This window comes from Schistocerca cancellata, chromosome 2, assembly GCF_023864275.1.
Source record: "Schistocerca cancellata isolate TAMUIC-IGC-003103 chromosome 2, iqSchCanc2.1, whole genome shotgun sequence".
Classification (NCBI taxonomy): domain Eukaryota; kingdom Metazoa; phylum Arthropoda; class Insecta; order Orthoptera; family Acrididae; genus Schistocerca; species Schistocerca cancellata.
Genome location: NC_064627.1, coordinates 841541829 through 841569804, shown reverse-complemented (window position 1 = coordinate 841569804; position 27976 = coordinate 841541829). Strand labels below are relative to the sequence as shown.

The 27976-nt window shown below is 36.3% G+C and overlaps 1 protein-coding gene across 1 annotated transcript in view; it reads left to right on the top strand.

The window, feature by feature from the left end:
* The window catches only part of LOC126162758 (sodium-independent sulfate anion transporter-like), a 183335-nt gene extending 158177 nt beyond the window's left edge, over positions 1-25158 (top strand). The window contains exons 9-12 of the mRNA XM_049919446.1: positions 3110-3255; positions 8748-8912; positions 13851-14004; positions 18964-25158. Of these exons, the coding sequence (XP_049775403.1) occupies positions 3110-3255; positions 8748-8912; positions 13851-14004; positions 18964-18992 (494 nt within the window). The 3' untranslated portion in view covers positions 18993-25158. The remainder of the gene's footprint in view (positions 1-3109; positions 3256-8747; positions 8913-13850; positions 14005-18963) is intronic.
* Positions 25159-27976: the final 2818 nt, after the last annotated feature.

The window sequence follows — 27976 nt, the reverse complement described above, 5'->3', positions numbered from 1 at the left end:
TATTGATTTTATCTTTTTGAACAATTATGGAAAACAGTAAGTATGATTGTAATAGAAAGTCTAAATATTGTTAAAAACACAAATAAACAAAACTGTGAAGTACATTAGAAATATAAAGATTATTATGTTTCTCATAACATAATTAATTTTATGTCAGCATTATGTTTCATCAATATACATTTACATCAAAATTGTATTGGCCAGTTTCATTACAGCATGACAATGATAGTTTACACCTCCTACCAATTGTGCACAGTACAGTCAAAATATCCATTAATTTGAGTTACAGAGATCACTTGAAAGTACTAGTCATCAATATTAGTGATCTTTTGCAGCATGAATGCACATCGTTCCTGCACATAGCTGAAGCATGAGCAAGACTGGGAGTGTACGTGTTATGTGCTTGTTAACTCAACCGAGACTGGATGCAGTCTGAGTCACTTTGAGTGACGTCCAACTATTTATAAAATGGGCATGAACAAACTGTTATTTCAGAAATTATACAGTTATTTAATGAATGACTAGATAAAATATTTCTATTCAGGATGGACTACAAGTACTTACAAAGTTTTGGTTTAGAAAAATACAGTGAGCTAAGATTTTAGAAAAGTTTTTGGAATCACTTTATATCTATGCACTAAGAATGCACAGATCAAGGGTACTCATGCAATATTTAAAAAAAATATTTTGTATGATGACAAATTATTCAAAATCTTAATTTATCACTCAATTAGTAAGGTGTGCAATACGACCCACAAAAAAGGAGCAACATAAGTAAGTGTTGAAGTTCAGAACCTAACAAACCCAAAGATAACATCAGCAATAGCAATTATGACAGTATGGAATTTTCAGTGCTAATTACCTCTCCTAGATAGTTTCATGTGAAATAAAATACATTACCATGAAAATAGGATACCAGGTTTTATAATGAACGGTCTGACCACTTTAAGATGTACAGATTAGCTCAAATGATGTCAAAGTTGTACGATAGTAAGAATTTCAGTTACCAGAATTTTATGATTAACATGCCATGCGTGAAAACTAATTATACTGTTGGACTCAATGCAATGAAAGTAAATTACTGACTAAGGAATTTAGGTGTAGCAAGGAGCATTTCAATTTTTCAAGTATTTAGGTATATGTCACATATGTACAGTGCACCTAACAGTATGATAATTAATATAGTTACTGCAAAGTAAAATTATTAATCATCAGGGGCACAATCATTACAAGTGGGTGTTGTTCCAGCTTGCTATGATAGAAGTCATATAGGCCTACTAACATACTCATTTTCATAGCAGACAAGTTTTTCTACATTTTTTCTTGACTTTCATAATCAAGGTGAGAATAAACTGACCAATTCTCTCATGCAACCTTGCTTTATGGTGCCTGCTATTGAAAGACAGCATACAGTTCCAGATGATGTATAGTATATTTCAAAAGATTTGTGCCCTGCAAAAGCTCTCTCCAGAGTGAATACAACTGCTAAAATATGAAAATGTCTATCTTCTGTCTCTTCAAAGCATGTATGAAGTTTTTCATTCAGATGAGCAGTTGCTTGAAAACCCATGCTGTGTGAATTCTACTCTTGTTTTCTGAGGTCTGTAGCCTTTGGCTTACAAAGTTCGATCATAACTTTAACACAAAGATAGAGAGAAAGAAGATTTAAGTTTAATGACACTAAAGTTTTATTTGAAATCTCTAACTGTCCCACTATACAATATATTATACTTGTGATTAAAGTGCTCATTTATTTCTGTATCAATACCAGTCTCAAAAAATTCCAGTCCATTGTTGCATACTTCACTTTCCCATACCTTACCATACCTGCATTGTTTATAAAGTTAAATTTCATTTCATAATAACTGATAATAGCTTTACCAGACTTGCAAAACAAGTGCTAATGTTCCAATAAACAATGTGAATTAACTTACTTGTGTATCAGGTTACCAAATTTTTGCAATGGTATATTTGTTGTTTGGTCTCATGGATAACTCTGTTATGAACATGAACATAATTTGGTTCCTTAGCTCATAGTCATTAACTAGTCATAAACTGAAATTAGTCTCTATGTATCAAGGTTTTTCACTGTAGGCATACTTTTCTATGTGTTTAACCCATTACCAGTTAGTTTCCATACCTGAGTGGTCAGTGTGGTAGAATGCCATGCATGAGGCCTGGGTTAGACTCGAGGCCATGTTGAAGATTTTCTCCACTTGGGGACTGGGTGTTGTGTTATCTTCATCATTTCATCTTCACTGAAGTGGACTTGCTGATCTGACATAAACTGAAAAGAATTGCTTCAGGTAACCAGTCTACCTGAAGGGAGGCCCTAGCCACACACACATTTTACATTTCACCTATTGCTGAACATTAAAATGGTAATCTGTGCAAAGCTGTGTTCTAATGAGGAGATTAATCAACAAAAACATTAATAACTATCCTGGCACAATCTGTAGATACTCAAAAACTATAAAATTTAAAGATGCAACAATAATATCTTGTCACAATCACTCTTTAAATCCAAGTCTCTCCTCACTCCACATAACACAATATTCTGTCTGTCAACAAATCTCAGGAACACTTTTTGAATACCTGTTGACATGCTTCTTACAACATTTATCTTGTTGTATGGTCATACAAAATGCATCAGCTGACTGAATAGACAGCAGCACAGCCATGACCACAGTTCCAGCCCTTCATTTACTACATTTCTTCCTCCTAGTGCAGAATTTCAGACTGCAAAATGAAATCTTTGCTACCTAAATCACAGGCACTATGGTGAATACATAACATTTAAGGGAGGTGAAGTTTGAATCCCTGTCTTACCATCCTGGTCAAGGTTTCTGTGGGTTTCATAAGTTATTTTAAATGAATGGGAGGAATGTTTTCATTGAAGAGGCACTGACCAATATTTCTCACCATCCTCATCTAATTAATCCTTTTTCCCTTTTTAAGATTATGTCTTCATTTTTTATGCAGTCATAATATTAATTTATAGACCCTTTCTGGCAAGTGTTGAATAACAGATACCATTACTTTTATTAAGCATAAACTTTAATTGATTGATTTAAAATCTTGAAGATAATGTTAATTGTTTTGGTTACAGGAATTGACTTGATTCCTTACTTCATCACATTCTTGGCTTGCCTCATCATTGGTCTTGAGCTGGGTATGGTCATTGGAGTTGGTGTGAATCTCATTTTCATTCTATATGATGCAGCCAGACCAAAAATTATCATTAAGGAATGTTCTGTAAGTACATGTTCAGCTTGTGCATGGGACTGAATCTCTCAGCAGTGTCTCAAAGCCACTATCACTCTTCAACACTTCTTCTTTTTTACTTTTGTTCAGTTCATCATTAATAAAGCTAGAACAACTATTTAATGAAGCAGTGTCTTCCTATTGCTAATTTTAGTTTCACACTGGCATTAATATATAAACCAATACTTGCAAAACATTGCTGCTCCCTGAGTTACGCTAAGTACCTGGTGTCTACCTATAATTGCATTTGTCACATTTACATGAAAACAGTGATAAGTGTCTAAGGATAATATTTATAATTAAGTCTTAAGGGAAAGTGACAGTGTTATGAAAAGGATATATTGCTACTTACCATACAGAGGGGGTGTTGAGTCACAGAAAGTTACAAAAAAGACTGCTGAACAAGTGAGCTTTCAGCCAAACGGCCTTCTTCTAAGGTAGACAAAACACACACACACATGCACATGACCACTCTCTGGCCACAGAGACTGGCATCAGTGGCCAGAGACAGTGATCATGTATGTGTGAGTTGTAGCTGTATGTGCCTGTTGTTCACTTTAGAAGAAGGCCTTTTGACTGAAAGCTCACATGTTTAGTAGTCTTTTTGTTGTGACAGTCTGTGACTCAAATCTCCTCTGTATTGTGAGTAACAATCTATCCTTTTTGTAACACTTGCTAACAGGGGTTTTCAGTTCTTGAATCTATATAATTAGATTATTTCTAGGAGGAATAGGTTAGAAGCAATGTTTTAATTTTCTGTAAAAGTTGTACAGATTTTCATTTCATTACTTCGTAAGTATGCCAGTAGCTCATTAAGAACTCACAGCAGAACAGGTAACTCATTGCTAAATGTAACGTATTAAATTGACAGGAAAGCTGTTATTTTAATGAATAAAAGCTATTGAATCCTTATTTATGTTAAACAGGTACTGTTTATCTCCTTTTGCTAGCTTAATATTATCATGAGAATACTGATATTTAACAAAGAGAAAAGTTGAGTAAGACACACATTATAGACAAACCATTAATATGATCACAGAATAACAGCAAAATGGGTCAAATATTATTGCTGTTCACCATGGATGATCACACTGGAACACCATTCACAACTGCTGCACTTCTATTCTTAAATCCTTTTTGTATTGCTGATCAATCCAAAGAAGTTCAAAGGTTGTTCTTTGGTAAAAACTTAGAAATCCAGCTGGTATGCAAGTTTGCCCTTGACACTGATGTATTGTGTAATTATCTGTTTAGTACACCCTCTTATTACAAACAATATAAGATAATCTCCAGATATTAAGACATGCTATCATTGTGCCTTTCTATTGTTGGATACTTAAATTTGCCAGCAAACCTATGTAGTGACAGTCAGGGGGTACCATTAGATTATCTGTAACCTTTATCTGTATGTAAAGTTCACTATTGCATCCATGTTTCTCTGTCACTTGCTAATGTTCTATTTTGCACATTTTACTGGTTTTTCTCTAATGTCATCTCTTTATTTATATTAATTGTTATATTTTTGTCTTGTTTTGTATCTTCTTCTTTTTCTGGCTTTATCAAAATCAAAGATAATATTTACTAACTACACCACTTACCCTCCCCACATCTTAACACTACTCTCCAGTGTACCATACTTCTAGTATAATCCCACATGCAGAATATAATACTTGGATTTTGCTACATACATGGCTTCAAGTTCTATAATGCAACACTTCACAGTGATGAAATTTAGCAACTATTTATCATTACTAACAAAATTTCTATTACAATCATTAATCATCCAGAAAAATCTTTTATAACAGAGAAGAGTCAATGACTTAATGTTGGACACACTGAATGTATCACACCATATGTTTTATTTAATTGGATGGAACAAAAATGACTCATCAAGTGGTGGCAGAAACACACGTAAAAGACTGTTGTGATTGGCAAGCTTTCAGAACCAGTGGCTCCTTCTTCAGGCTGAAGGGTTGAAGAGGAAGGAAGAAGGGTGAAGGTAAAGGACTGGAGAGGTCTAAGAAAAGGGGTATATTTTGGGAAAGTCACCCAGAACTGTAGCTCAGGGGAGACTAACTCTACGGGATGAGAAGGAAAGACTGATTGTTGGGGACTGCATTGGATGAGATTTGAAAACCTGAGAGCTTAAAGGTGGAGGACAGAATAATATGCAAGACAGAGATTACTACTAAAACATCATGCATGAATTAATATGAGCGAGAAGCTAACAGAGGTGGGGGTGGGGGGTGGGTGGGGGGCAGTGAAAAATAGATGGGAAAGATAATGAAAGATGTAGAAAACTAAAACGGAATGAAGCAAAGAGAAAAGCTGAGTTGGAGGAATTTCATGTAAATTAACGCCAGGTGGGTGGCGAGAACCAAGAAAATGTTGTAGTACTAGTTCCCACCTGCCGAGTTCTGAGAAACTGGTGTCAAGGGAAAGAATCCAAATGGCACATGTGGTGAAACAGGTGCCAAGGTCATGAATGTCATGTTGTAGAGCATGCACTGCAACAGGATATTCCGTGTTGCCAGCATATACCCTCTGTCTATGCCCATTCATCCTAATTGATAATTCTGTGGTAGTCATGCCATTGTAGAAGGTTGAACAGTGTTTACATAATAGCTGGTATATGACGTGTCGTTTGGCAGGTGGCTCTCCCTTTGATAGTATATGTTTTGCCAGTTATAGGGCTATTGTAGGTGGTGGTAGAAGAGTGTATAGGGCAAGTCTTGCAGCTGGGTTGCTCCTAGGGTCAGGAGCCATAGAGTAGGGAGATGGGTACAGAAGGGGCATAGGGTCTAACAAGAACATTGCAGAGATTGAGATGGCGACAGAAAGCTATTCTAGGTGTGGTGGTCAAAATTTCAGACAGAATGGATCTCATTTCAGGGCATGATTTTAGGAAGTCATGGTCCTGTTGAAGTAGCTGATTAACACATTCCTGACCAGGATAATACCGAGTCACCAACAGTGTGCTTCAAAGCTACTTTGTGGAGGGATCAGCAGTACCAGGATTTGAACAGTTCTATGGTATCCGGCTGGGTAGCGTCATAATTTCTCCACAATATTTTGGCAGACATACATGCTGCCATCTTCAGGTGGTTCCTGACAAATGCTGACCAGGACTGGATGTGTGGCCTGGAAAATCTGCTTTTTAACTAGGCTGATGGAGTAATAATGTGCAGTGAAGGCTGAGGTGAGAATGTTGGTGTATTGCTGTAAAGATTCTGCATCCAAACAAATAAATTTGCCTCAGATGTCAAAGCTGTATGGGAGGGAATGTTTGATGTGGAAAGGATAGCAACTGTCAAAATGTAAGTACTGTTGTTTGTTGGTAGGTTTAATGTAGACAGAAGTGTGTAGCTGACCTTCAGTGAGGACAAGATCAACATCAAGGAAAGTGACATGGGATTCAGAATAGAACCATGTAAAATTTAATTGGGAGAAGGTATTCAGAGATTCCAGTAATTTTAGCAAGTCAGCCTCACCATGAGACCATATGGTAAAGATGTCATCATTGTATCCAAACTAAACCAGGGGCTGAAGACTTATGAATCCCAGGAATGCTCCTTCCAAGCAACCCATGAAAATGTTGGCATAGGAAGGAGCCATCCTGGTTCCCATGGTCATGCCCTTGATCTGTTTGTTTGTCTGCCCCTCAAAGGTGAAGTAGTTGTTGGTAAGTATGATGTTGATTAATGTGAATAGGAAGGATGTCATAGGTTTGGAAACAGGTGGACACTGACTGAGGAAATATTCAGCAGCAGACAGACCATGAACATGGGGGATGTTTGTATAGAGGGAGGTGGCATCAATGGTGACAAGCAAGGTGTGTGGTGGGAGTGGGATGGGCACAGATTTCAGATGATCTAGGAAATGGTTGAGATCTTTGATGTAGGAGGGGAGTTTTTGTACTGAGGGTTGCAGATGTTGATCAACTTAGGCAGATACATGTTCCATGGGTGCTTTGAAGACAGCATCTATAGGAAGGCCAGGATGATTAGGTTTGTGAATCTTAGGAAGAAGGTAAATGGTGGGGGTGCGTGGTTTGGGTGGGGTGAGAAGTTCTATGAATTGAGGTGTTAGTCCTCAAGGGGGGCCTGAGGTTTTAAGGAGGGACTGTAGGTCAGTTTGAATCACAGGGATGGGATCTTGATGTCAGACACTGTATGTAGAGGTGTTGTCAGACAGCTGACATAGACCTTCACTAACGTACTCCTTTTGGTCAAGTACTACAGTGGTAGATCCTTTGTTACAGTGGTAGATCCTTTGTCTGCTGGGAGGATAATGATGGAGTCATCAGCTTTTAGGGAATGTAGAGCCTGGAGTTCTGAATAGGACAGGTTAGGGTCATTTTGTAGTGACCTGAGGAAGAGTTGTGAGGAAATATGTTTTTGCAGATCCTGTACTGAGTTGTGTGGTTCCTTTCCACTGACATTAATCTCTCTGTGCTGCTTTTGTGAAAATATCTCATTAATACAGCCTCAGCCTCTGATGAATATCACATAATCTGTCAATCATTTGCCTCAATCCTTTTTGAATTTGCCATTTTTAGTTTAATTAACTTAAACATTACTCAACATGTCAATCATCATTTTGTTCTATGTACAAATTTAAAGTTTATTTTTCATAAGTGACCAAATGACTTTAATCTGTAACTTTCTTTTGTTAGTACTATAACTGTTTCAGTTTATTCACCCTCCCCCTTTGTTGCCTTGACCATGTGACTAAATTCTTAGGCTTCTTCCTTTTCTTTTCCACAGATTGAAATCAGTATGTCAGATTTTACAGTAAAACCATGTAATCCAACTATAACCACCTCATTTGCTTGATATAAGAAATTAATTGGTTTAAACATTATTAATTAAATTATGACTCATAATTATTGGCCAGTACCTAATTTCAAGAGGCATAATGTATAGTGCCTAAGATACACACTTATAAAAGTAAAAGGGGAACTTCCTAGCTTTTGGGACAAATACTTCCTTCATTGGGGAGAGGAGAGGAACATATTGTGGAAGGTTGAAAAGGATGGGCAGGTCATTCAGACTCCAGGATGGGAGAGGCCCACTTGTAGTGAGGACACTGTCTGAAGTTAAAGAGTGCACCCTTTTATTTTCATATGTCTCTGTTGACAGTACTCCTGCAGGTAGAAACTGTCAAAAATTCTGTCTCATAATTTATTAGTTCCCTCAACTGAATTTTCCTTTCATGTAAACATTATTAGAATAGTTTCATTTGCTCTGTCCTGCTAATAAATGTAGATTTAATTTGTAGAGTGAAGGTATTCTGTTATTTATAAAATTTATGTCTTTATTTTTGGTTTTTTGTTGTTATTGTTATTGCTGAATTTACTTCTTAATAAATCATGAATTAATGATGAAAATTAAAGATTTTTGCATAAAAGTATTGAACATACATTATAAGTTGTGATAGAAAAGTTTTGGTAATATGACGAAGAGAATTTCCACTGTTTACAGGTATTTGACATGAATGTACTTCTAGTGGCACCACAGCAGAATCTTATGTTCCCGGGTGCAGAGTATATACGTGAGGAGGTAGTGCAGATGTGTTCAGAATCCCAACCTGCTGTTGTCATAATTGATGGTGCAAAAGTGAAATGGATAGATGCCACAGTTGCTAAGGTATAATATATAATTTAGTACTGGAACTCTGAAGAAGGGCTCCTCTAATTTATAAATGTTTGTTAGTGTAGTCTCTCATGGCCCAAAATCAATAAAAGAAAAACAAAAGAGATAATCTTTTGCATGTCCTCTATATAAGTTTGCTCTCTTTATTTCTGTAACACTCTGTATTAACAGTCTGGGCATACTGAAAACTATAATGTGTCTGATGTTCAAAGATGCCAGCTGACTGAAATCTATAGGCAAAATTTCAAGAATTATGTTTTAATGATGTATCATAGCAAAAAATATTCTTAAAAGACAGTAATGAAGGTATAACATAAACAAGATTACATTAATGACAAGTTACAGAGCAGAATGTAAACAGTCCTTGTTCTCATGTGCAATTTGCATGTAGAGTGGGAGGAAATCTTAATATATGAAATAATGAAGTCTATCATTTATCAAATTCTTTATTTTTTTCTGAAATATCATTATATCCACAGATGAGTAACACTACTGATAGTACGTATGTGAATTTGATTTAGGGTGTCCCTCTATCTGTCTCCTTTGTCTATAAATAAGAACTTAACGTCCTCCTCTATTCAAGTTGTTTCATAGAGCACACTGCTGTAGATGAAGATCATACAGATAATTGCTCTATAGTTACTTAAACAGCAGTCCATTCCTCTGTGTAAAAAGTGATTAATAATACAGGGTGAAGAAAAATTTGCACACTCAGACTTCACAGTGCAATTCCTCACACACTGGAAATTCAAAAATGTCTCTCACAAAATTTTGCCAGGTATGTACAGGGGTATTACAAATGATTGAAGCGATTTCACAGCTCTACAATAACTTTATTATTTGAGATATTTTCACAATGCTTTGCACACACATACAAAAACTCAAAAAGTTTTTTTAGGCATTCACAAATGTTCGATATGTGTCCCTTTAGAGATTCGGCAGACATCAAGCCGATAATCAAGTTCCTCCCACACTTGGCGCAGCATGTCCCCATCAATGAGTTCGAAAGCATCGTTGATGCAAGCTCGCAGTTCTGGCACGTTTCTTGGTAGAGGAGCTTTAAACACTGAATCTTTCTCATAACCCCACAGAAAGAAATCGCACGGGGTTAAGTTGGGAGAGCGTGGAGGCCATGACATGAATTGCTGATCATTATCTCCATCACGACCAATCCATCGGTTTTCCAATCTCCTGTTTAAGAAATGCTGAACATCATGATGGAAGTGCAGTGGAGCACCATCCTGTTGAAAGATGAAGTCGGCACTGTCGGTCTCCAGTTGTGGCATGAGCCAATTTTCCAGCATGTCCAGATACACATGTCCTGTAATGTTTTTTTCACAGAAGAAAAAGGGACCGTAAACTTTAAACCGTGAGATTACACAAAACACGTTAACTTTTGGTGAATTGCGAATTTGCTGCACGAATGTGTGAGGATTCTCTACCGCCCAGATTCGCACATTGTGTCTGTTCACTCCACCATTAAGAAAAAATGTTGCTTCGTCAATGAAAACAAGTTTCACACTGAACGCATCCTCTTCCATGGGCTGTTGCAACGGCGCTGAAAATTCAAAGTGTTTGACTTTGTCATCGGGTGTCAGGGCTTGTAGCAATTGTAAACAGTAAGGTTTCTGCTTTAGCTTTTTCCGTAAGATTTTCCAAACCATCGGCTGTGGTACGTTTAGCTCCCTGCTTGCTTCATTCGTTGACTTCCACGGGCTACGCATGAAACTTGCCCACACGCGTTCAACCGTTTCTTCGCTCACTGCAGGCCGGCCCGTTGATTTCCCCTTACAGAGGCATCCAGAAGCTTTAAACTGCGCATACCATCACCGAATGGAGTTAGCAGTTGGTGGATCTTTGTTGAACTTCGTCCTGAAGTGTTGTTGCACTGTTATGACTGACTGAAGTGAGTGCATTTCAAGCACGGCATACGCTTTCTCGGCTCCTGTCGCCATTTTGTCTCACTGTGCTCTCGAGCGCTCTGGCGGCAGAAACCTGAAGTGCGGCTTCAGCCGAACAAAACTTTGAGTTTTTCTACGTATCTGTAGTGTGTCGTGACCATATGTCAATGAATGGAGCTACAGTGAATTTATGACATCGCTTCAATCATTTGTAATAGCCCTGTATTTCAGGCAGTAAATGGACATTGAAGATTAACAATCTGGCAACACTGTAATCACCTGTATGGAAGCTACCTCTCTCAGCAAATCAGCAAATAGAGCATTTCTGTGCAGTTGGTGCAGTAGATAGTGTTTTGTGTTGGCATGCAGGAGGTCGAGGTTTCAATTCTGGGTTGAGGCATATTTGTTTTTATTTGCTAAAAGTAGTCTGTGTGGTATGGTATCTGGCAGTTAAATAATCATGCAGTGATTGCAGTGGATCTTCTACAAAACATTTGCAGTTACATACTACGAACATAGAAATGGAAGTACAATCATTTTCATTGGTCGGCTTTTAAAGAAGTCTCTTGCATGTCATGGACACAAACGGTTTCACATGACTACAACTACTAGAGTCCAAACCTGTTTTCTGTGTACCCTCCCATAATGGTCCCAATGAAATTACTTTGCAAAGCACATTGCTAGCCCTACTGGTGACATAAGGCCCAAACAGACTGTAATGGACCTGAACATGGCAAGAATAATAGTTGACATTAACCAATGGAACCATTGGGGGAAAGTACACAGAAGAAAAGTTTGGAATCTAGCAGAAGCAATGATGTGAAACAATTCACATCCATGACATGCAAAAGGTTTCTTTAAAAGCTGACCAATGAAAATGATTGTATATCCATTTCTGCGTTCATAATATATAACTGCAAATGTTTTGTAGAGGACCCACTGTAATCACTGTGTGAAGATTAAGATGCCTGATACTATACCATGCAAACTACTTTTAGCAGATGAAACAAATAATCCATGACCAGGAATTAAACCCTCAACCTACTGCATTCTAACCCAAAACACTGTCCACTGCACCAACTGCACAGCACTACTGTTTTATCTTGACAGAGGTAGTTAGTGTATATGTGATTACAGTGTTGCCATATTGCTGATATTTAATGTCCATTTACTGCATGAAATATAGCAAAATGAAATTTTGTGAGAGACATTTTTGTACTGCCAGGACGTGAGGAATCACACTACAAAGTCCATGTGCACAAACTTTTCTTCATGCTGTATATTATTACATGTACCAGTATAATTATGAAAGCTGTGTTTTTAGTACAGCTTCTCTCTGACCACTTTATTCCTAAGTCTAATTTTTGGTGGATCGCAAAAATCAGTTTATTACATATGCAGCTTTTAATTTTTCAAAAAGGACATTTACTTATATCCATACTTAAAAAACAAATGGCAATGCAAAAAATGCTTTATTAAGAGATATATTACATAATATGTTATGAGTGAAGCTTATTTAAAATGCAAATTATACGTGAGGGCGTGTCAACAAGTAAAAGCAATTTTTCTGTTCCATAGGTTGAAAGCTAACCATAGTGCTGTACTTGTGTGTTAGCTGTGTTGGTTCATGAAGTAGCTATTTTTGGAGTATGTTATCACAAATGTCACATTTTCATAGGTCCCAAGAGAAAAATGAGGACAATGTATCATTGTATGTACTCTGAAGAGAATAAATTTGTGGAGATTGTTCACAGAAAGCAGCTGCAATATGGTGAGAGATGTCATAGTGAATGAAAAATTTACAAGTGCATAAATTACTTTATAATTGTACATATTACTGTCTGCAAAGAAGAGCATTCAGATTGGCCACCCACTTCAAAAATCCAATGGAACATTGAGACACCTGAGCAAATCATTTATGTTGATGAAATTCTGCATAAGATGAACATCTGAGATGGTTCAGCATTTGTAATCATCCATGAAGCTCTATATTATCACAAATTTTGTACTTCTTGGGTACTGTATCAACTGATAGACAAACACAAACAAGAACATTTGGAAGATGTTGAAATCACATTTAAAATCTTTTGAAAAGGAAGCAAAAAACTTTCTCAGTCACGTAGTAATTGTTGGTGAGATGTTGGTCCATCACTATCAACCACACAGTATGTGAATGAACACAATGTGCAAATCTATCTTCATCTAGAGCCAAAACTTTCAAAAATCAAGCTTCTACAGGAAAGTTGATGATGGTAGTGTTTTAAGATTGGAAGGTCCACCAGTGATTCACTTACACACCTAAATGTCTAACTGGAAATAGTGACATCTACTGTCTGCTAGTGCAAGATCTGAAACTCAAATAAAAATATAGAGGAGAGGGAAGCTTTCAAAAGATATGATTTTCCTTCAGGATAATGCTCACCCTTGTACAGAAGAGAAAATAATGCAGTGGATTCAAAATCTTGGTTTTGAGCTATTAGATTATCCATTCTACAGGTCTCACATAGCTCAATGAAATTTTCACCTTTTTCATCAAGGCTTTTTTTCAGATGACAAATCCATTGAGTCAGAGCAAGAATGGACATGCATGATGCCAAACAGCTTCTTGCATGATGGAATTAGGAAATTTGTCAAGGGAGACACCAAGTGCAAGAAATGACGTTACTTAAAATGTTGTCAGCCTAATAATTGTTTTTTGTTGCCCTTACCTTTTGACTTACCCTTGTATTTTAGCATGTCAGATAGAAAAATGGCAGCTACAAGTGTCAGGTAGGAATTTTACATAGTTATAAAATCATTGCTGGATGAAAAATTGTTAACTAATATAATTGAAATACACTAAATATTAACACATTATTTCAAACCAAATTATTTTAAATTTTGTAGAATTTCAACAATTTAGTGTTAATCTCACTAACTGATATTTATATCACATAACCTTCATAGAATGTATTGTGACTTAAGTATCTGACTTACTACTTTAAAAAAATAGCATTGATATACATGTCTTTTAATTGCCTTTGTTATATAGGTGGTGAAACTACTAATGAAAGATGTGACTAGTACTGGAAGTAAATTTCTGCTCTGGAGGTGGAATAAGCAAACGAAAGACACACTAATAGCTATGGATGAAGGCCTCAGATCTTTCTTTTTCTACTCTGAAACACCTGAGGATGTTATTAAAGGTAAGAGTTACAAAATGGGTCATGCCACACTGAGACTGTACTGAAAATAGTCTACAGTGGCAATTATATTAGAAGTGGTAATGGTACTAGTGTTGACAAATTTATTCATTGTGGGCATACTGGTTAATGTTGGCAACTGCAGCTGAAGTAAAAATGATTTATGCTAGGCCTATCAATACGAAGATTACATAATTTTTTAAATGGTATGGAAGGCCTTGGATTATAAATTTTATTGGATCTGTAAATTTAGACCTTAGAGAGTTAATGGGCATGGCGACACAACCATAAGATGTGTAACTGATTAATCACACTTCGTTTTCTCACATTCCACTCAGCAAAGGCTGCAGCTATATGCTTATGTAATTAAACACCTAATTGGTAAAACCATTAACTGTATGCACATGACTGTGAATTCAATCCCAGAGATTTTCTCTGATTTCATTAGGTCCACAAGTCTGCTTAGGTCTGCAAGTTGGAGGGGAATAAGGGAGCAACTAATTTCATTATGGAGGGAAGAGTGGAGGAAACAAGCATAGTTTTGTAAAAAATAGTGCTCAAGGCTATTGAATACCTGAAAGCATTAATTGCCAAATATACTAATGCCCTCTCATTATAAAAGGCATTGATTACAAACATAGTATGTAAAGGAGAAAATAATAGTTTGTGGTTTGTACATGTTAATTGGCTGTCAGGCAGGTGACATTCCAATAGATGTGAATACTTCCAATACTTGTATTTTACTAAATTTTCACTTTGTATAGTAACACAAGAGAAAACATCAATATTGAAGCTATAACACTTCGAAAAGTTTTTACAAGTGAGAGATGTGTTGCATTTTCAGTCAGAAGGAGAAGAGCAGTGAACTGCAAAATACTTTTGAGGTTCCATGACAAATTGTGTTACTAACACCTGCTTCAAATCAATATTATTAAAATGTGCTGGTGTATAAGATGGCATGGATAAATAACAATTAATGAAATGTGGCTCATTTGCTTTTTTAGAACTTTATTAATTTCAAGTGATCAGTTTCAGCCTTTATACTAGGCCTTTATATTAGTGTATCTGAAACTGCCAAATGGTCATACATAATATGATGGGTGTACAGATATTTTTTTCTTGTATCAGGAGATGAGAGACAATGCTTATACACATCATAGTAAAGTACAGAAATAATGTACAACTTACATTATGCTGTAGAGAATCAACAAAATATGTAGAAAACTGCTGTATAATCTAATGTCCAGTGAAACAAGCAGTAGATTGCTGTATAGTCTAAAATCAGCTGTTGCCTGTAGGGAAAACTAACAGTACCACATCTCATCCAGTAAGCAATGGTTTACAGAAAAAAACTATTTCAATCATGTGTGTCGATGGAACCTTAAGCAGTTTCAGTTTGAATATTCTTGTCTGTTTCTGCAATACAAGTCATGAACAGATCTAGTGCTTGCCTAACCTTCACTGTTCTGTGTTAGTTCTGATTCTTTCAAAGGATGCAACAATTATATGCCAGTATTTGTCTCACTCATTCTTTATCATATGTTGTTATATTTCTGAATGTGAGCACCATCAGCAGTTTCTATATCAGAACAAATTGGATCAGTACTAAGCACATCTTTAATTATTTTTTCTCTTCTGCACATTTAAACAGAAATTATACAAATCTCCATCACTGCTATATCACAGTTCATAATAAACCTTGATTTTTTTTGGTTAACTGCACTGTATTGTGATGTGAGTCTTCATGTTAGTCATATTTCACTATCCATAGCCAATAAATCAGTGGAGATTGTTTCCAACACCAAGTATCACTTCTCAACAACTTTCTCCATGGATACGCACAAACCTTTTTTTAAGTCTTTGAGGAACAAGCATAAGCATGCATTTTTAACAGGCTATATCATGAATTTATTGAACTTCTTAAATTTAACTTGTGTACAGAGCAGTGCAGATAACATTAATCTAGATCCACTTTTGTCCAGTTTTGGACCAACAGGCCACATGAATTTAGAGTTACTGTTGTGTGGCTTCAGATAAAACCCTAAAATAACATATCAACAAGCATAGAAAGTCATAGCTTAAATGTCATGGCAACTTGTTTTCAGAATGAAGCTTTCACTCTAGAGCAACATATTCCCTGTAATTAATCTCCAAATTAGTTAATCATATGTCATACCAAGACTCAGTTCCATACCACAAACTAATTATGGTGCTCAAGCGTTACTTTTCATCAGCCATTAATTTGGAGAAACAATTACATGTTAAGCTTAAAGGCAGATCTAGTGCTCTGATGGAAGTGTCAGTTTTCATACACTTGATCTTTCATTTTTGATGATCCAATAAAATTTTGTCTCTGTTTTTCACAGTTTTGTTTCATTTTCTTTTATGCACCAGCAACTGTGTTTTTACCAGAATTCATTATGAAGTATCTCTATACACAACTAATAAACAGCACAGTCTTTGACAGTTGATAGTAATGTTAACACATTGTTATAAGCTCGTTCTTTGTTAATAGCAACCATGGCTGCACATTTTATGCCATCTACTGAATGGAGTAGAAATCAGTCGAGTCACTGACTTAGGTTGTTTCTGCAGTTATCACAATTTTCTATGGGTCTGTATCTTTGAGACAAGGCAAAAGATTAACTTCATTTCTGCACTATATCCTGACTGAAGATAAGTCCATAAATACCATAAAACAATTTATGAAAAATTTCAGGCTTAAGTGGTTTCTAAAATCACTAATCCAATTACATGAAACATTTAAGCATTTATAAACATCCATGCATGACTTCTGCCTGATGAAGCACAAAACACAGGTGTGATGCTTGCATTATGTGAGAGAGGTCAGGTTTGATCCATCCTTACTTTTTCTCTTTATATGGGAGTCTCTGTATGAGGTGGAACTTTCTTACTCAGCTACTCTTATCCCCTTTCAAGACTGTCTAAGTTAAAATGCACACATACTAATAATGTACATTTAATGTCTGGTTCGGATAGTGAATGATACAGGCTTCTAAAGCTGACAGAATTTTTCATTAACAAGATATATGAGAGTAATTTATAGTTAATCACATACTCATTATCACAGCTGAAACAAGCACAAACCCAGTTGCAAAAAGCATTAACCTATAGATAGAAAGTAGACAAGTATCTGATTCCAACTCAGTGGTTAATGAATTTAACACTATTTTAGCAATATAGAAAATGGCCTTATACAACAAAAACTTTGAAACTAGAAATACACATTGCTCTCACAGTGGAAGACCTCCCAAAATATCCATGTTTCTCAAACAGGTCACACAAGATGAGCTCATACTGGCAATGAGGTCACTCATGAAACTTTCATCTGGGATTGATGATGTTCCAGAAGGCATTGTAAAACAAATAGGGAAGTATATTGTTGATCCTCTGAAATTTATTATTAATCATTCCTTTTCAACTGGTAGATTTTCTGACCTTCTAAAGGTTGTTAAGGTCACACCATTGCGAAAAAAGGTAGTCACAGGCAATATTAACAATTATAGGCATGTAGGACAGCTTAGTGTCTTTTCAAAAATCTTTGAGAAGCTCTTTTCCAATAGGGTACAAGAATTTACAAACTAATACTCATTACTATCAAACTGTCAGCATGGCATCTCGGAATCCAGATCCATAGCCACAGATTTCTGTGAGTATGTAAATGCAATCCTGAAAGCTATGGACCAAAAGGAAATGGCTACTGGAATATTTCTGGACTTATCTAAAGTGTTTGATGTTATAGATCATGCTACCCAACTACACAAAATAGAAAGTAAGGGTATTAGAGGTATTTAAAATGAATGGATCAAATCATATCTTAAAAAATGGCAACGAAAAGTTATTCTTAAACATGACACACAAACTGGAAACATCATAAGAACAACAACACACTTGTCAGGGAAAACTTTCCTCAAATATGGTGTGCCAAAAGTGTCCATATTAGGCCCAATTCTCTTCCTTCTGTATGTACATAACCTGAGGGCTCTGTTCATGACAAAAAGAAAATTCTGTTTGCAGATGACATGATCATTTTGATAACAGGATCAGATAAAAAAGATCTTCAGTTCAAATGTTTAAATACGTGTGAATTCCTAAGGGACCAAACTGCTGAAGTCATTGGTACCTAGACTTACGCACTACTTAAACTACCTTAAACTAACTTATGCTAAGAACAACACACACCCATGCCTGAGGGAGGACTCAAACCTCCAGAGGGAGGGGCTGACCTTCAGTCATCAGCAGTTACTAAGACTTAATGTGTAATCAGGATTAGTTTCTGTATTGTTTTTATGTTTAAATGTGTTCATATGTGTATATTGTATAACAGTATTGTCTGTAGGAATCATTTATGGGGTTTCAATTATACATGTAGTGAATGTTACTTAAACTGAATATGAAATCATGGTTAATTTCTGTCTTGTTCTTATGTGAAAAATTTGTAATTTTTATCTCTGCATTATATTTTGACTTGACCTATATCTACACAAGATGTCACAGGACAAAATAAAAATAAATAAATAAATACTGTGACTGATGGTCATAATTTCTCAAAATACTGTATTACATAACTCTAATAACACCGATATAACTTCTATACTCTCTACTATGTGATTCATATTAGAGTTTTTAATGCTGAAAAAAATTAGCTTCATTTATAATTTTGACTAGCTGCCGAACTAAAAAAATATGGTTACTTTATATCAATGGAAATTTTCAGTTTGACTAAGTTTATCTGTAGGTTGTTCATTCATGATTTTTTTTTAAAATCAAAATTTGTTTTGGAAAGTAACATTTTCGTCTGCTTTTTTATTGTCCCTACCTGCTCATTAAATGGCAGGTTAGCATCTCTCAGTGGTTTGCACTGAGATAATTTCATGTCATTACTTCTTCCTTGATCCTCCCATTGACCCTATATCTCCTAGATTTTTTTTTCTCTTTCAGAAGCTGTAAAGCCACACAGAGAAACCTGAAATGTGCATGAGAATGTTGCGAGGATGTATCTCTCAATGGGGTCCCCACTGTTCTGATGGTCACTTCATCTACCAATATATTTCAGTGAAACCACAAGAAGATATTTCCAACTACTACAATTGGAATGCATGTGACCAAAGTACACAGATTCAATGTCTCTGTCAAGAACTTCTAGCAAACCACACTAGAATTTATCAGACACATTATTTTAATAGCTTACAACAGTTTGCTTCTTTAGTGTGTGCCAGACAAAGAGATGACCAAGTGTTTGCACAGTCTCTGAGAGTTAGGGATAGTTGAAAGGGAGTGAGGCAGGTCTGCTCATATTAACTCATACTAGTTTTGTAGTGAATGACCAAACCATTTCAGAATTTCACAACAATGATTCTGGGTACAATTTTCTACTAGTCAGTATCCATTATATGACCTTGTTTTTCAATTGACATTAAATTTATAGATATATTTATGTGGCAGGGCAGAATATGAGTTCAATTTGCAAAGATCTTTTTTTTCTAGGGCATGGCCATGGAGATGATTACTTCAGTTTCATACCAAGCCATGTTTTTCAGATGCAGGAAAAGTTATGAATACAGAACATTTGAATCTGGTAAAATGTTTGTTCATATACTCTAAATAATTCTCTCTGTTTAACTATAACATACAGAGTAAATTAATGATGCAACATTTCAACTTTTGATTGTCGTTGCAAGTATATTCTGTATTTGCATTATTCCTTACCTGTTGCACTTATTGTGAACAATCAAGCAACTGATTTTAATTTATTCTTGGTCGAAATTTACTTTCATGTTTAATTGTGTTACCATACACTGGTGTGGTCTTCAATATTTGACTTTTGTTTTAAAAAGTCATAAGTTATTATGAATAGTTCAGTATAATTATGCACTGTATACAGTTTTACACATAAACAGTATTATAACTGGCAGGTGCAGCATCTTATTGAATACAGGATCAGACAAACTCTCAGACAAGAAACTATTATAAGCATCCTGTTGCGAGCAAATAATTTATGCATCACTTGTTTAAAATTCATTCAAGAACAATGTTATGTCATACAGTTAGATGAAATGAAATAACAACTGTAATTTTAACATCTTAAAAAAATCTCTTGCAATATTGTCTCTCATTTTATCTTATTGTGATCTGCCATGGCACCTAATGCAATAGCATTTTAATCAGATTTCAATAGTGACAAGTCTATATTTTTACATAAATTCATCCAGTCATTGTGGTCTGCCATGGCACTGAATGTAATAGCATTTTAATCAGTCTTCTGTAGTCACAATCCTATATTTTTATGTAAATTCTTCCAGATGGATATAATGCTTAGATCCAAGTGTATTTTGGAAATGGAAAAGTATTGTTAGTTATCTTATTTGAACAATGATATTTTTTATTTTGTATTACATATTTCGTGTTTGTCATTTACTATCCATTTTATGCACTCAAAACTAACAGAAACTCAGTCTGGTTTATTTGACAACTCAAGATATGTTACAAAAAATTCCCAGGCACAGTACAAGTTGTCTTTCAGTAAACAGTCCAACCAAATTCCAGTTCGTGCAGTGTCAGAGTCCCATCTGTTAATAATAGAGTCTAAAAGGTAAGCATTCATAAACCAAGTCCAGTGTGCACTTCCACTCTATCGACACATGGCTAGTAGAATCATAACTAGCTCAGACTGGTCCTTGGCTGGCCTATATACAGGAGATGTCAGAGGATGCTTCTGGTGACAAGTGCCACCTGTGTAGTGGCACCATAGCCATCAACACTAATTCTGTGTGAGCTAATCACGTTTTACAGTGACATCAGGTGGTGCCAATATACAAGCCTTCCTACACCCTCCAGTCCGCATCTCATGGTCGTGCGGTAGCGTTCTCGCTTCCCACGCCCGGGTTCCCGGGTTCGATTCCCGGCGGGGTCAGGGATTTTCTCTGCCTCTTGATGACTGGGTGTTGTGTGATGTCCTTAGGTTAGTTAGGTTTAAGTAGTTCTAAGTTCTAGGGGACTGATGACCATAGATGTTAAGTCCCATAGTGCTCAGAGCCATTTGAACCAACCTACCCCCTCCCCCAGCAGCAACTATTGGGGAGAAGAAGCATGTGGCATGCAGTCCAGTAGAGCTGCCACCAGGGAAGATTACATATTATGGGCATCACTGCAGAATGCTAGAGCAGAAGAAGGCTTGACAGAAGTTGCATGAACTATGTCAGGATCAAATGGTCCACTAGAGATGTGGAGGAGGGGGGCAGAAAAGTAGGAGGCGGCTGATCGTGAAGGTAGGATGAAGCTGATTTTGATGGTATTGCAAGGACCCATGGTGGGCAGAAGTCATCTCACAGATCCAAGATGGGCGCCATCAAAACATGTGGACATCACCAAAGTCCCCAGCTAGGACAGAGAAGCCTCAGAAAAGACATTTACTGGCAGAGGTGAGAGCAAGTCCGAGAGGGCACAGTGAGGGCAGCCATGAAGTCACTCTGGCATAATGTGGCTTTCAAATTGGGGGGGACCTGTAAGTTGCCAGAAAAATACAAGGGCATTAGGTGCATTGTTGGGCTTCATTTCCACCTGGAGTAGGGTCCTGAAAGTGTGGATACAGTTTCCATATGACATGGAGGTTGAATGAAAAAGTTCTCTATGAATCTGGTGAATCCTTGTATAGGTACAAAACTATTCAAAGGCATGGGAGGAGAACACTGTCCTATTATATGAAATCATGAAGTACATAGGTGCCTTTAAGAGCAACAATTTTTTCCAAAGACATGGTAGTAGTGGGTAAGTGACCTGGAATGTGTGGAAGATAAAAGGGAATGGAAAAAGGAATCAGTCATAACCAACCATGTGGCCCACAAAAATGGGCTGGCAGAATCTAGTCAGATACTCTCCCACAGCTCCTCAGAACTGCGACAGGAAGAGAACTGCAAGGGAGGAGTAGCTTGATGGGCCTGCCAGGCAGAACAATGGCAGACATTGTTACCAGTGGAGTGACCCATTAACTATGGAGTATGTGCAGTAACACTTATTCACAAGTGAATCTGTCCAGTTCTGTTTGAGGGTGTCCTCTAGAGCAAGAGTCACTATGTGAGCTTTATTCAATTACAGAGTAGCCACCATCTTAAGAGTGACGTTTGAATATATCACAGAAAGTCTTTAGGGTGGTGCAAGGTCTTTTGGATTGTGTGGAATGTACTGTTTCATGAACCATAAACCCAAAATCATGGAAAGAGTCTCCCCTTAAAACATTGTCCACTCTGGAGTCCACTACCACAAGAACATTTACTGGATGAGTGATTTGATTCTAAGTAAGCAAAAGTTGTCCTAATAAGGACACAAGAAGGCTTACTAGGCTCAAACATTTGTCTTGGCAGCCTACAAAGACAGTGATGCTAAACTTAAGTAAGTGGTTTGACTTATCAATGACACAGAAGCACCAGTATCAAGAAGTAACTCCACTGATGTTTGTTTATGAATGCATCTAAGTACATTTCCTGAGCTGAATTCTGAGAAGTCTAAACTTCTGTAGGTTTATTGCTCACTTGGTTCACTTCCACAGGTTGAGATGTATTTGTGGCACAACTGCTAAAGCATATCTCTTGCAAGTGTCCCTTTTTGCAGAACCTGTGACATGTTGCACATCAATGGTGCTTGCACTGCATGCATGGTGAAGAGAACAGTGTTTACAGATGGGCAACAGTGCTGTAAGTAACATACCCCATCTCCATTGGTGGTGTTGTTTATGCGGTCATCCAGACCATGGAGAAGGCACGGGCCCTCGTGGCATGATGTCTATGTGACCTGTGCTGGTGAGCTAACTGCCATTTCATCTTATTCCATCATAAACAAGCTCTGGGCTGCATGGACAGTTTCAAAGTCTTGAGCTATTTACATTACTTCCATCAGAGAAGGATTTTGGTTCCTTATTGTATGGTTCCTCACTTCCAAGTAGGGGTTAAGACACACTATAACGTACCTGATTAAAGAACCATTATAGATCTGTCCATGCAAACATTCAAAATTGCAATTCCTACTTGATCTTTGTGGGTCAGCAGCCATCAAAATTTTAAGTTGGCTGCAATAATATGTTTCTTCATCAAGACATGTTCTTGTAATAACAAAAATATTCTAGGCAGCTCAAGTTTCAGCAGCTTTGATAGTGGCTCCAGTTTCTGCATTTGGTGATAGAACTTGGTGCTTCTTAACAAGAATATGGTCTTTTGTCTTTCCATGCTGAAAATTTGGCAAGCCAAAAAATTGAAATAGATCATCAGTAGTAAGTGTCTCACTCTTCACTTTGTGCATCAAAGGGTGGAAAAACTGTAAACACAGGTGGCACAGAAAAATTATCTTTTGCGTTCAGTATGGCTGGCACTGCTGCTGCTAGCTCTTGATAACTCCACATGGTTTGCAGTAGTAGTAGTTGTTGTTGCTCGATGGTTGAAGATCCACAGTCTTGCCTAATCACAAAAATGTTCAAAGTGTGACTTGCATGTTTCACAGATCTCGAGTTGTCACCACTTTTGTACAGATGATCTACACCCATACCTAGTGGAGATTCATTCTGATTTAATAGACAATTTGAGATATTTTACACTATGGATTCTAACATTTATCTTTCAGAAGGTATTAATACAAAAGTACGAGTAAAATGATAAACCAGGAGTTTGGATTTTTGGTACACCTGGTATCAGTATTTGAAAGAAGCATGAGGCACATGTTCACAACTACATAATCAGTGTCAGTGCTAGATATGTGATAGGCTCCCTCAGTAGTTATATGTATTATAACTATTCTTTATTTCTTCAAAATTCAGTATTGGTTGCACCACATGTTCATGTCTTAATTTGTGCAAACTTTCTACAGTTCCATTAGCAAGTTAAACAGTGAAAATATTTCTTGACAGTTCCTTTATGTCTGTTTCAATAATGACGCTTGTATTCAGACTATTGAACTTCCATACCTACAACAGTAATCATCAGCATTAATTATGTACTTCCTACTTAATCTTCACAACAAATTTAACCCAGTCATTTCAATCACATAGGAAAACTCCTGTCATATACAGTTCTTTATAGGTATACTGTTAAAACTATTTCTATATTTCACCTGATTCCATTCTGTTCTCATTTTTACCATTATCCAAATATTGCACAGCAGTGTCAAAGATAGAATGAGAACTTAGCATTTTATTAATGTTTTTACGGATCATGTTACATTTATGATGAGTAAAGATTCTACAACTGTGGTTTAGCCTACCAGTTCCCTCATTTGCTGAATAAGTTTCCAACATTATGTAGGAAGATATCTGATTTCTCCCTTTCTTAATATTGTGCATAACCAATATGTTTTTACCAGACCTAGATTTTCACTCTGCTGCTGAGATTTTTTACAAGTATTTGTCATCCTTTTACAATATGTTCAAATAATAATGTTCTTGATTGCTACAAAGTCACTTTTCTACGTGGATTTTATCTGCAATTGACTTGCTTTGCTTAAAACTATATTGTTCGTCCAACAGACTCAGCTCAAAGCTGAGTCCAGCACAAAGTAAAAACAAAGAATACAGCCAGAAAAAAGAATTTTCAAGAGGAGTAGGCAAAAAGCCACACATCATTCACATGTAAAACTAAATAGACAAGATATTTATCTCTTAAGTTTCTGAATCAGCATTAAAGGTGTTGCAGCTGCCATGTTATTTGTGTTTTTGAAATTTTATGTTCCATTACCTGCCTTCCATCCAGTAGTATACAGCAGTTGTCAAATGTTCAGATTTCAGCTATTTATGTTTAAGTTGCATAATGATTATTAGAAAGATAAATTTGTTATTTTTTCTTGTTTTTAAATTCCTTCAACCACTTCTTTTAAAACTAGATGTAAAATCTAACTGCAGTTTTTAAAAATATGATATTATAATATATTTGCAAATATATTTTATAGTGATTTGAATCAAGGTACAAATTGTCTGTGATATGTTGTTTCCAGTATTTTAAATATTAGTATATGATACTGCAGTCAGTTTGTGTTGAAAAGTGCACCAGAGTTTATTGAACTTTACTTATCCTGTTTTATATTTAATAAACATAAAACTGATAAAACTCATCTTTTGTTTTCATGTTTTGCTAACAATACCTTAATTCCAGTTACCAAATATATGGGTGTGTGTAAGAGAAAAAGACAGAGGGAAAGGAAGACTTAGAGAAAAAACAAGGCAGACTAATAGTAGCGAATAGAGAAACTGTAATTACATTTTATAAGTTACATCTGCTGTCAACAAGAGTAACTTAGAAGCAGGTACCCTTGATGTAGTGAAACAATTCAAATTGCTTAATAAATGGAAGTCTTCCACTTGAAATTATATACCAATTAAATTCCTTTCAGAGTATGTTGACGCAATAGCTCCATAGTTAGCAGTGCCATAAAACCACTTGCTTCACTAAAGATCAGCACCTAAAGATCAGAAAGATGTGCAGGTCACACTAATCCTTGAGACAGGCAACAGGAGTTATCTACTGAATTTCAGACCCATATCACTGACATCAATTTGCAGCAGAATTTCGGAATATATACTGCGTTCAAACATTATGAATTACCTTGAAGAAAATGATCTACTGATTCACTGTCAGCATGAATTCAGAAAACAACTTTCTTGTGCAACACAGCTCTTTATTGTCATGAAGTAATGAGTGCTACTGATTGTGAATCTCAAATTGATTCTATATATCCAGATTTCCTGAAAGCAGCTTAATCAAATTGCATGCCTATGGACTACTGTCTCAGTTGTGTGAGTGGATTCATTGTTTCCTGTCAGTCACAGGTCATAGTAATTAATGCAAAGTCATTGAGTAAAACAGAAGTGATATCTGACATTCCCTGGGGAAGTGTTACAGGTCCTCTGCCATTCTTAATCTATGTAAACTATTTACGAGATCATCTGATCAGCCGTCTTAGGTTGTTTGCACATGATGCTCTCATGTACTGTCTCTTGAAGCCATCAGAATAGCAAAACCAACTGCAAAATGATTTACAAAACATCTGTGTAACCTGAAAAGTGACAACTGATTCTAAACAATGATAAGTGTGAGGTCATCTACATGAGTACTAAAAGGAATCCATCAAGTTTCAGTTACATGATAAATCAAACAAAAGACTGCCAATTCAACTAAGTACCTAAGGACAACAATTACAATCAAGTTAAACTGTAACAATCACACAGATGATGATGTGGGGAATGTAAACCAAAAATTGCATTTTATTGGCAGAACACTTGAAAGAAGCAACACATCCACTAAAGAGTGTCCATCCTCTGCTAAAGTATTGCTATGCAGTATGATATCCTTACCAGATAGGATTGATGGAAGGCTTTGAATAAGTTCAAGGAAGGATTGTTCATTTTGTGTTGTCATGCCATGTGAGTTATGGTAACAATCTAGCAATCATTAAAACAAATGTGTTTTTCATTGCAGTGAGATCTTTTCATGAATTTTCAATCTCCAACTTTCTATTCCGAATGTGAAAATATTTTGTTGATACCCAAGTACATAGCGAGAAACAATAAAATAAGAGAAATCAGAGCTCATGTAGAAAGATTGAAGTGTTTGTTTTTCTTGCAAACTTTTTGAGGGAGAAGCGGTATTGAAATAGTGTGAAAGTGGTTTGATGGACGCTCTATCAGACATTTAATTATGAATTGTAGAATAGTCATGAAGACATAGATACTGGCTCAGAGAGTCTTAAGAATATGTGTTTGCCAATATTTATTTGACTGTTATACAATTGTTTATCTTTTTTTAATACTCATGAAGAGGAATGGTTGGGAGAGGACTTCTTTGTTAGTTGTAACCATGATAGAATTCTTGTACTGTTGATTTAAATGAAAGACGTATCTCATGACTCGAGGTGAAATACAAGTGCAGTCTTTTACATGATAGCTCCAACAACTGATTGTACAAAAGTATTTTCTTGCATTTACATGTAAGAAGATGTAATCAACATTTGTACTGACAGCAGCCAAGTGAGCACACTTGGAAAATCATCATACAGCTCATACATATTATTGTATATATTCTATATCTCTGTATATTTCATGGTGCATTAATTACTATGTCAGTTCATGATGTTGTAGTCTTCAGTCTTCTGGTTTGGTGCAGCTCTCCGAGGCACAACCTGTGTGAGCTTCTTCATCTCTACAGAACTATTGTAACATTGTTTTGTTTCAAACTGCTTACTATAGTCCAGCCTTGGTCTTCCTTCACACTTTTATACTCAGGCCCCCTCCCCATCCTGTCCCCCCCCCCCCCCTCCCACTTCCATGTCACACACATGAACACAAATCCAGAGTGATGATTGTTGATGCCTCAGATTGTGAACTATCACCTGATCGCTTGTTGTAGGAAGGTGGTGACACAAATATCTTGACTCACAACTTCAGCTGAGTACCTACTCCTCAGTCCTGTGATATACCCATCTGATTTTCAGCATTCTTACATAGCACTACATTTCAAAAGTTTCTATTCTGCTCCTCGCTGAGCTATTTATTGTCCATGTTTAACTTCCATACAAGGCGAAATTTCAGACAAATGCCCTCAGAAAATACTCCCTAACACTGAAATTTTTATTCAATTTTAACAAATTTATCTCTTTCAGAATTACATTTCTTGTTGTTGCCTTCCTTCATTTTGTATCCACTTTCTTTCTGTAATCATCAGTTACTTTTATGCCAAATATCTCTACTAGTTTTAGTGTCTCATTATGTATTCTAATGCCTCCATCAACATCTGATTTCATTTTATTATATTTCATTGCCTTGAGTTACTTGTGTTGAGATTCAACTTGTAGTCCATTTCAAGATACTATCAATTTCATTCAACTGGTCTTCTGAAGTCCTTTGCTATTGTTAATTCGGCTCTTGGAGCCTTATTTCACTTTCCAAATGTCTACCTGGTTTCTCTTAAAGTTTGTGCAGTGT